Source organism: Triticum dicoccoides, chromosome 1B (genome assembly GCF_002162155.2).
Source record: "Triticum dicoccoides isolate Atlit2015 ecotype Zavitan chromosome 1B, WEW_v2.0, whole genome shotgun sequence".
Taxonomy (NCBI): Eukaryota; Viridiplantae; Streptophyta; class Magnoliopsida; order Poales; family Poaceae; genus Triticum; species Triticum dicoccoides.
Window position 1 is genome coordinate 672,144,600 of NC_041381.1, and position 10,870 is coordinate 672,155,469.

At 45.8% G+C, this 10,870-nt stretch overlaps 2 protein-coding genes across 2 annotated transcripts in view; one reads left to right on the forward strand and one right to left on the reverse strand.

Moving 5' to 3' along the window:
• LOC119350877 (60S ribosomal protein L18a-like protein) overlaps positions 1-2,769 on the forward strand; it is a 3,465-nt gene extending 696 nt beyond the window's left edge. Inside the window, exons 2-5 of the mRNA XM_037618503.1 lie at positions 3-66; positions 1,634-1,727; positions 1,819-1,936; positions 2,314-2,769. Of these exons, the coding sequence (XP_037474400.1) occupies positions 3-66; positions 1,634-1,727; positions 1,819-1,936; positions 2,314-2,373 (336 nt within the window). The 3' untranslated portion in view covers positions 2,374-2,769. The remainder of the gene's footprint in view (positions 1-2; positions 67-1,633; positions 1,728-1,818; positions 1,937-2,313) is intronic.
• A 1,598-nt stretch (positions 2,770-4,367) lies between these two features.
• LOC119349563 (CASP-like protein 5A3) lies at positions 4,368-6,588 on the reverse strand. Its single transcript, XM_037617613.1, has 4 exons — positions 6,424-6,588; positions 6,164-6,375; positions 4,980-5,116; positions 4,368-4,822 (listed from the first exon to the last, which is right to left on the reverse strand). Exons 1-4 carry the CDS (start codon positions 6,586-6,588, stop codon positions 4,620-4,622), a joined length of 717 nt encoding a protein of 238 aa, XP_037473510.1. The 3' UTR covers positions 4,368-4,619.
• Positions 6,589-10,870: the final 4,282 nt, after the last annotated feature.

The window sequence follows — 10,870 nt, forward strand, 5'->3', positions numbered from 1 at the left end:
AGCAGCAGCAGCAGCCCTACGCGCCCGCCGACCCCTACTACGCGCAGGGGTACCAGGCCGCCCCAGGTACAAACAATTCCTCGCATACTCTTGCTTACCATCTTTGGTCGGGGATTCGAGGAGCTCGTGCAAATCGAGGTTTCCGTGGGGCACAACGCCGTGTCAGTGATGCCCGATGATGATGCACATCTCACGGTCGCCTGTGTGCATGATCAGAATTCAGAAGTCTTCGATCCAAAATTCGTGCGCATGATCCAAATTCCACAACTCTCTTTTTCTCCCCGGTTAGTTCAGCGAAAAAATCTAGTTGTAAATGAACCCTAACTAGAATTTTTCGCTGAACTAGAAAAATCCATCGACTCACCACATGGATTCTAGGCTAAACAGGCTACTGTTGTTTAAACTGGAACACTAGATAGTTATGTAGTGTTTGCTCCTTTAGGCTAACAAGTCTTGATTAGTATTTGCGGCAATGATTGCGCAGCGGATCATTACATCGAAGAGAATTGTTGGGAGCATCTGAAGACATATATAAATATAATTCAACAAATTCTTAGTGTGCTGAATTCACTAGCCAAATATAATGTTTGGAAGGTTATTGCCATTCTTCTATCTGTCACCTTATACTTCTAGAAGCGAGCAAGATAAATAATTTCCGATCCTATTTCGCATCAATTACTGGGAAAAAAAATAGGTGCCTAGACTCACACAAGAAAAAACAAATGGGCCCCCAAGACTGTTTTCTTTTTCCCGATCAACAGGAGCCTCGCTCCTGGTTCCATCTTTCATAGAAAGACGAAACCAGCATACAGCGTCAGCTTTTAAGGTTCACAGATGAGCTAAGCTCACAAATGCAAAGGCACCTCCTACCCCTCACCAACACGCCAAAGGGCAAACCTACAGCAATTACCAAAGGACCTTACAGCAAGAACAGAAATACTCCCATCTAAGGAGTAACGAGACCAGATCACTTCTTCAAAGAGGGGACTACTTTCTTTTTTCGCGCTAGTTACACCCTGAACACATGGATTCTATCACTGTGTCCAAGGTTCTTCATCAGGTACTCCAGCGAAGTAGCTCCCACATGATCTGCATCACCCACTGCAGCTGCTCAGGAAGAGTCCATCATACTCTCTGCGCAGATCAGCCTGGTTCCAGCTCCAGTGGTGACCTCAGTTTCCTGAGTAGCAGATCCCTGAACAGGGCTGCATCCCCCCAAGAATCTCCTTGAGAGGTTTTGCCCAGTCCACTACATAACCCACTATCAAATGCCCAGCCTGTTTCACAGAAATCCAGTTTTTTCTGTTAAATACTAAGGCATTTCTGCAAATCCAAAGTTCACACAGAACTGCAGAAGAAACAATGTTTAAGAGCATGAACTTTTTGTTCCATAGCCAATGAGCAGCAAGTGATTTAAAATCAACAATATCAACCTTTGAAAATTTGTTTAACATCACTTCATATAGCTCTAGCAACGATGCATTCAGAAAACAGGTGATATACTGATTCAATCTCACTAGAGTGAATACACTCCAGAGGTTTGGGTAGGCCTCTTTTCCTAAATCCTAAGATTGTCACAAGACTGAAAAATATACATCCATGTTATATGATAGTCCTGTTTCTGGTGCCTCAGGTTATGGTCCTGTTGTTCAAGGTAGGCCTGTTGAAGGAAGACCCATGAGAATGCGGCGCCTTCCATGCTGTGGGCTCGGCATGGGCTGGCTTCTGTGAGTGCCTCCCAATACGCTTGCTATTTTGCCTTACTTTCTGAAGTTAAACCAGTCCCTCACAAAGTTCCGTTCTCTTGCTGGAACAAAGGTTCATTGCTGGGTTCTTCTTTGCTGCCATTCCGTGGTATATTGGTGCATTCATCCTAATCTGCGTCCGGGTACATGACCACAGAGAGAAACCAGGATATGTTGCCTGCACTGTTGCTGTAAGTTACCTTTCTGATACAACCATAATACTATGCTACTGTTAAGATTTCACATAGAAATTTGAGACTTAGTTTTATGGCCCATCCAACCAGCTTTGTCACATTAACTAAAATAAATTAGCTCAAAAGCTTATACTCAGGTGCTGCTTACACTTACAGTTAATTTTACTTGTGATGGCTCCAGTTAAAATATTGGTATGCCTGAATTGACAAAAGCTCTTTCAACATAGTAGATTTTTACTGTACAGATTTAGCAATTGCAAGTAACATGGTAATCATTAGAATCACAAATTACGACCTATAACCTGTCACAGTTAATTGTTTTGTGCAATACTTGGGCTAACTTTGCATTCGAATTTGCTGCATCGCACAAACAGGCTATAATTGCGGCCATTGTTATACCCCTTGGAGTAACAAAAGGAACAGACTCGTGGTGAGCCACCACCAGGTCTTGGCAGGCGGTTCTGTTGCTGAATATAAACATCGTTATTTCAGGCCCAGTTACATGATAGGTTACAAAGTCTGCTGGTTGCATTTCATGTATGAGTGTGTCTTGTATACATATATGTACAGTAAAAAGAGTGGGGCTGCATCTTCGATGTTCTCTTGTATCGATACTCGGTACTTATAGTGTGTAATAAAAGCTTGAATGTACAACACATATCTTTCTCGAGGTTACCTCTCTTTCAAACTTGATGTTGAAATTTGATGTATCACTCAACAGTTGTTACCCCTCCTTGGAGTAACAAAAGGGGAACAGACTCGTGGTGAACTGCAACCAGGTCTTGGCAGTGGTTATGTTGCTGAATATAAGTGGTGGTTATTTCAGTTCCTGCATCGGCCGTGGCCGTCCTCTTGTGCCTATATTTGATACTTACTGCATTGATGATGCGATGTCCCATAGATATTTCGGGTTTCTACTTTGTAATAAAGCTCAAGTGTTTTCAACACATATTTTATATGAGGTTACATCTGTGTCAACTGTCAAGTTCAGCACTTTCATATGGTATCTCCAGTTCCCCAAAGTAGATTCATATTGTATCTTAAGCAAGTCTCATTTCTCATTATCATAAGGATACTATGCGATATTTACCATCCGAAACAGAACCTATAGTGCCCACATCAATTTGTTAGTTTATGTTCCAGCTTGACACTTTGTTTGTCGAAAGCAGTGATGTTGTTAGTTTAAAGGGAACAGACTCTGCTGCCCATGAAATCTGTTACTCTTTAGGTCCTGGCCATGTTTGGCATGAAGAACCTCTAGATAATTAATCACCATTCGAGTAACAATAAAAAGTAGAAGTGTGATTTAGAGACGAATGAGGGCATTGTGTGCCATGTTGGGAAAAATTCTAGTTTTATGTTTTAAGTTGCCGCTGCGATTTCTCTGCCCCCCATCTCTATGTTGTGGTCATGTTTATAGTAGTGTGTGTGTGTGTGTTGTCTAAATTCCAGACATTTATAGTATCGTGTTTCCATTTATATTAGCGGTTCTTTTCTATAATTGCCCAAAATAGTCTGCCTTTCGTTGTTGTCCGACTAATAACAAGAAAAGTTGTCAGACGGTTGTATTGAACTTAGCTTCTTTTGGACTTGTAGTAGTTGCCATGATTCAGTTTGATTGAGCTTGATGATCACATAACAGTGTGCCATTTTTTTCTGGACCATGGTTTACCCAGTATCTGATGGTCACAGAGCTTGACTGACTTGGTGATTTTTCTAGAAGATAAGCTTCTGCAATTACAGAGAATTCCTAAAGCATATACTCTTCTGCTAAAAAGTGTTATACTGTGAAAGGTCTTGCAAAAATTGCCGAGAAAGCGAGAGTCTTGTGTAAGCGTTTTTCTTCCCTTCCAAAACTGGGCTATTATGTACTATTAACATAAGAACAAATAATACAAGGATCGTTTTTCTTCAGCTCTGGGTTTCTGGGGCATGAAATTTAGACTGATATACGCAGCATGGTGCATATTTCAGTCTAAATTACTTTCAAATATTGAAACTTGTGCTTCTCCACTTAACACTTATGTACTCTTAAGAAAGTGAAGCATATGTTCTGCTTGTCGCACAACTTACATGATTGTTACTAATCACCTCTCATGAACCGGTACTGGCAGATCATTTTGTTCAGATCATCACAGCAGTAAAAGCCATGTAAAAATGATTTTCAGCCGGAACTCTGATGCCATCTACTGGCATCAACATCTATCGGCACTAACATCCTGAGAAAAGACTCTGACCAAGGGGCACTAAGAATGCACTGGGGTTTTTATTTAGAAGAACAACCAAGGGCCTCCTCGACGAACTGATAATTCGGCACTCGTAAGCGACAACGGCGCTACACACAAGTAATCTCAGGGCCTAAGATCCGGATATCGACAAAAAAGTTACGAAACAGAATCAGATATAATTATCATATCAGCAACCTTGAGCTCTACACAAAGTAGCACATCAGTTAGTTCATCTCCAGATCACAACCTCCAGCCAAGCCTCACATAATAAGAAGGCATGCATCCACACGCTGCTGAAAACAGAACGCAGAGCTTCACAGCCACCCTTCTGAACATCAGAGTTATGTACTCCCTAGTTACTACAGAAATGTCGATAATGCGGTGCCATTGTATAACTGTATCAGATGTGCCACCTAGTTGGTCAAACAGCCCAGTGCTTGCCCCGCGAACTACTAAGCTCTCTGCACTCTGTAGACCGCCATCATGAGGTTAAAGAGGCAGGACGGCGCGATCGCAAACCAGCTAAAGAAAGCCATGGCGGTGGCGGCCATGAAGCTTGGGCAGTGGTTCTCCGAGCACATCATCAGGTCGTCGTTGAGGAGAATGGTGATGCCTGCCGATCCACTTGCTGCAGCGAACGTCAGCGCACCTGGACCTGCAGACAAAACGCTTTTAGGAGAAAGAAAAATGCACCTGATCATTAAATGATTATTTGCTTGTTCAGGTATGTAAAGCTTTTCTAGTGCAAGAGACCACAAGGAATGAGTGACAGAGGGCGGTTTTGTTCTGAGGTGCCTGAGAAAATATGTGACTTACCCAGTCCCCGATGGAGTACATGGTGGTAGCTCGAGGAGACCGGAAGGCACGCTTGACAAGAAGTGCGTAGATGTCCACAGCGCCCAGAGCAAGGCTCCACAGGCATTGCAGGCTTGCTGCTGCGATGAGGAGGCTGCTCGGAAGAGCAACAGTGAGTTCATCTCATCTATAGGAGGAAATCAATCCCGTGTTCCAAGTTGTAAAATCAATCTGTGGTGGAAAACGCTATCTAATCGCCCCACAGAAATAAGGTAGTAAGATACGCTAGCATGCTACATTGTTTCTTCTAGTTCTCGATGCTATACCCCAAGGCCAACACTGACTGAGAATAGATCTTCAAATGTTTCCCCAAAGACAGCAATGTAATGCATATGAGGAATGCCCATTACAACAATCACACTGTTCTGAATTCCAACAACCAGCCAAGCTTATCAGTGCACACAGCAACGAGATGCTTTTGATGAATGCCTAAAAAAACTATGCACACGAACATCAATCTGCTGATTTTTCACACAAATGGTTATGATCAGCAAACAAGGTCTCAAGCTAAACATTGTTATATCCAAAGGACACAACTATGAACATGACCATGTCACCATCCGATCTAATTGCATTGCCTCTCTCAGGATGCCAAACCAATTCAAAAGGTGTAAAAGTAGCGAAATGCGCAGAAAAATATGAGCATCGGTCTTTGGAGGATCAAGAAAGCACCCATCTGAAAATCGCAGCTTTCATGTTCATGCTTGCTAGTAGTACTATGTGTCAAGAGAAACCCTGAACCTGAAAGCTCAGGCTGCTGCTTATTTTGTTACTGTGTGGCAAGTATAATTAAGATCAAAATGCATTCAATTCAAGGGAGCATGAAAGCCATCCCCATTTGAAGCATGTACAGACTACAGAGATATTAACAGGTGAACAGACAGCCCCTAGAAATTGGCTAACTACTTCTACTGTATAATATGCAGTCCCCCACTCCCTGAGGCACACACAATGAATGAATGAATCCCTGAAGTATTGAAGTGAAAACAGGATAGCCCCACCTCAGAGAGCATCTGTTCCAAGGAGAAATCGATCTGCTGGTCTGGGAGCCAAAGAGGAATAATGGCAGCCGGATGGTGCCGTGGCAGTGGATCGAGACGGTAGAAAGAAGGTGTGGAGCGAGGGGCGAGCGCGCACGCACCTGAAGGCGGTGACGACGCGGAAGTCGTCGGTGGAGGCCATGGAGGCGACGGCGGCGGCCGCGAAGACGGCCTGCGCGAGGCGGGTGCCGAGCCCCCAGCGCGTCCCCGGCGCCCCCAGCAGGTCCACCATCAGCACCCCGGGCGGCGGCGCGTCCCCGTTCGCGTTTCCCCCCTGCGCCGCCGCAGCCGGAGCCGGGCCCTGCCCCTGCCCCTGAGCTGCTACAACCCCCTGCCCCTGCCCCTGCGCCGCCACAATCGCCTGCCCCTGCGCCGCCGCCGCAGCCGGCTGCCCCTGAGCCACCGCTGCAGCTGGAGCCGGGCCCTGAGCTCCTGCAGCTGGAGCCTGCCCCTGCTCCGCCGACGCCGCAGCAGCAGCAGCCTCCGGGTCCGGGTGCACGAGGGGATGGCTGGGCCGCGGGAGCATGGCGCCGCCGTGGTGGAGCCAGTCCCAAAAGTTGGCCTCCATTGCGCTCCTCCCTGGTAGAGCTGGCCGGCCGGGGTTTCCGAGGGATTTATGGCAGGCAGGGCACGAGCGCGGGTTTTATTTCAAAATGATAAAGTTACAATCTTCAGCGACTAATTCACTGACACACGGTGAAGGTTGCCCAAGCCAACATGCTGTGCTATCTCCACACTGACCAAAGTTCGCTAAACGATCTGCAACCCTATTTTGTTCACGAGTAATCTTTAGAAATAAAAACCCTATCACTCAAGTAAAACTTAATGTCCTGAACCATATATGGCCATAAGCTGATTTTTTCAGAGATGCATCAGGGAGAGCATTGAGAGCCGGCACACAATCTGATTGCACCATGATCGTGATGTGTGAATGCTCAATCGCCAATTTAAGACCTTCCCGCGTCGCATGTAGTTCAGCCTCTAGGGCATCATTGCAGTGGAACCACTTGCGGAAGGCTACGAAGATCACACCACCCTTATCATCTCTTAAGATCATACCCGAGCCCGCTGAATCGTCCGTGGCATTAAAGGATCCATCCACCGACAACGCAACCGATCCGATGCTCGGATTTGGCCATGGTTTGCGGGGTGGCGACAACCTGTTCTTCCTGTATCTCCCCAGGTGTTACAAGACACTACATGAATTTTGCCTTTGATAATTTCATCCACCCCCAACGAGATCTGGTTGATGGTGTTCACTAGTAGAAAAGGGGGCAATGGTCCAGGCCGGGTCAGCCCATTAGTCCCGGTTCAATCCAGAACCGGGACCAATGGGGGCATTGGACCCGGTTCGTGAGCCCCGGGGGCCGGCCGGGCCACGTGGGCCATTGGTCCCGGTTCGTCTGGACCTTTTGGTCCCGATTGGTGGGACGAACCAGGACCAATGTGCCTTGCTCCTGGCCCACCATCATTGGTCCCGGTTGGGGGAATGAACCGGGACCAAAGGCTTCCCTTTAGTCCCGGTTCAAGCCACGAACCGGGACCAGTTAATTGCCTATATATACCCCGCGAGCAGAGCACTCTCACTGCTTTGTTTTTCGTGGCCGGCGAGGAGAGAGCTTTGTGGTGCTCTAGCTCACCTCCTATGCACACGAGGTGTTCGATGGAATGCCCGAGCCACACTACTTAAGCTTTCTCCTCTCCAAGCTCCACCTCCAAGCTCCATTTTTCTCAATATTTGTCTAGGTTTAGCGGTCCGTCACGTCCCGTCCCCGTCTTCACCGCAGTCGATCGCCTGCGCCGATCTCGTCGCCGGCACCACTGTGGTGAGCCTCTTGTTCTTATCTTCTTTCTGAAAGGAAAAAAAACTCTTACTTGTATGTTTATATAGATACTTGTATAATTTTCTTACTTTTATTATTGCATCTTATATAGTGCGATGGTTTTGGTATCCGCCCCCGTCAGCCCTCGTCCTGTCTATGATTCAGATGTGGTATATATTATCTTTTCATAACTATTGGTTCATTTATTGTTTATGACAATTATGCCGACCAACGTGACATAGATTTTATTGTTGAACCGGAAATTCCAACCGACCCTATTGTCGAGAGGTTAAATTTAGTTGAAGAAGAAAACAATTTGTTGAAGGAAAAATTAGAAAAATTGAGGAGGAGAAGATGATATTGGAGTTGCATGTTGCGGATGTCGTCGATGATCACAAGATCAAGATGGATGCAATGCGCTTGAAGATTAGAAAGATTAGAAAATATGCCATTCATACTGAGGCTTGGTATCATTATGTCGTTGGATCAGTTGTTACATTGGTTGCGATTATGATCGCATTTGTTTTCACATTGAAATGTTTTACATAGTTTCAGTGTATGGTTTAATTAATTGAGATGCTCTGCAGAGCTTTATGTTGTTAGATAAGAACTATGTATGTACTTTGGTTTTAATGTGATGATGAACTTCTATTAATTTGGTCACTTAATTATCTATTCATGATGTTCTGTAATGATTTTTGACACACTTAATTATATACAATGCACGCAGATGAACCGGCAATGGATGTACGGTTCAAGACACACCTCCGAGTACATTAAGGGCGTGCATGATTTTCTCGAAGTGGCTGAGGCAAATAAGCAGAATGGTTTTATGTGATGTCCATGCCCTATATGTGGGAATATGAAGTCTTACTCTGACCGGAAAATCCTCCACACCCACCTACTTTACAAGGGTTTCATGCCACACTATAATGTTTGGACGAGGCACGGAGAAATAGGGGTTATGATGGAAGACGGCGAAGAAGAAGAGTACGATGACAACTATTGTTGGGGAACGTAGTAATTTCAAAAAATTTCCTACGCACACGCAAGATCATGGTGATGACATAGCAACGAGAGGGGAGAGTGTTGTCCACGTATCCTCGTAGACCGTAAGCGGAAGCGTTATGACAACGCGGTTGATGTAGTCGTACGTCTTCACGATCCGACCGATCCAAGTACCGAACGTACGGCACCTCCGATTTCAGCACACGTTCAGCTCGATGATGATCCCCGGACTCCGATCCAGCAGGGTGTCGGGGATGAGTTCCGTCAGCACGACGGCGTGGTGACGATGATGATGTTCTACCGGCGCAGGGCTTCGCCTAAACTCCGCGACGATATGACCGAGGTGGAATATGGTGGAGGGGGGCACCGCACACGGCTAAGGAACGATCCGTAGATCAACTTGTGTGTTCTGGGGTGCCCCCCTGCCCCCGTATATAAAGGAGGGAGGGGGAGGTGCGGCCGGCCCCCTTGGGGTGCGCCTGGAGGAGTCCTACTCCCACCGGGAATAGGACTCCCCCCTCTTGCCTTGGTGGAGAAGGAAAGGGGGGAGGGGAAAGAGGAAAGGGGGGCGCCGCCCCCCTCCTTCCTTGTCCTATTCGGACTAGGGGGGAGGGGGCACGCGGCCTGCCCTGGCCGGCCCTCCTCTTCTCCCTCATGGCCCACTAAGGCCCATTAACCCCCGGGAGGGTTCCGGTAACCCCCCGGTGTTCCGGTAAAATCCCGATTTCACCCAGAACCTTTCCGATGTCCAAACATAGGCTTACAATATATCAATCTTTATGTCTCGACCATTTCGAGACTCCTCGTCATGTCCGTGATCACATCCGGGACTCCGAACAAACTTCGGTACATCAAAACTTATAAACTCATAATAAAACTGTCATCGTAACGTTAAGCGTGCGGACCCTACGGGTTCGAGAACTATGTAGACATGACTTAGAACTATTCTCGGTCAATAACCAATAGCGGAACCTGGATGCCCATATTGGTTCCTACATATTCTACGAAGATCTTTATCGGTCAAACCGCATAACAACATACGTTGTTCCTTTTGTCATCGGTATGTTACTTGCCCGAGATTTGATCGTTGGTATCCAATACCTAGTTCAATCTCGTTACCGGCAAGTCTCTTTACTCGTTACGTAATGCATCATCCCGTAACCAACTCATTTGGTCACATTGCTTGCAAGGCTTATAATGATGTGCATTACCGAGAGGGCCCAGAGATACCTCTCCGACAATCGGAGTGACAAAACCTAATCTCGAAATACGCCAACTCAACATGTACCTTCGGAGACACCTGTAGTACTCCTTTATAATCACCCAGTTACGTTGTGACGTTTGGTAGTACCCAAAGTGTTCCTCCGGTAAACGGGAGTTGCATAATTCTCATAGTTACAGGAACATGTATAAGTCATGAAGAAAGCAATAGCAATATACTAAACGATCAAGTGCTAGGCTAACGAAATGGGTCATGTCAATCACATCATTCTCCTAATGATGTGATCCCATTAATCAAATGATAACACATGTCTATGGTTAGGAAACATAACCATCTTTGATTAATGAGCTAGTCAAGTAGAGGCATACTAGTGACTATATGTTTGTCTATGTATTCACACATGTATCATGTTTCCGGTTAATACAATTCTAGCATGAATAATAAACATTTATCATGATATGAGGAAATAAATAATAACTTTATTATTGCCTCTAGGGCATATTTCCTTCAGTCTCCCACTTGCACTAGAGTCAATAATCTAGATTACATAGTAATGATTCTAACACCCATGGAGTCTTGGTGCTGATCATGTTTTGCTCGTGAGAGTGGCTTAGTCAACGGGTCTGCAACATTCAGATCCGTATGTATCTTGCAAATCTCTATGTCTCCCACTTGGACTTGGTCCCGAATGGAATTGAAGCGTCTCTTGATGTGCTTGGTCCTCTTGTGAAATCTGGATTCCTTTGCCAAGGCAA

Excerpts from the sequence above, each read along its gene's own strand:
- LOC119349563 (XM_037617613.1), bottom strand. The coding sequence starts at position 6,588 with ATGCTCCCGCGGCCCAGCCATCCCCTCGTGCACCCGGACCCGGAGGCT. Across the intron at positions 6,376-6,423 it reads CGGCGGCGGCGCAGGGGCAG|GGGCAGGGGCAGGGCCCGGC; the intron begins GCGATTGTGGCG and ends GTAGCAGCTCAG. Across the intron at positions 4,823-4,979 it reads CTCCATCGGGGACTGGGTAA|GTCCAGGTGCGCTGACGTTC; the intron begins GTCACATATTTT and ends TTTTGTCTGCAG.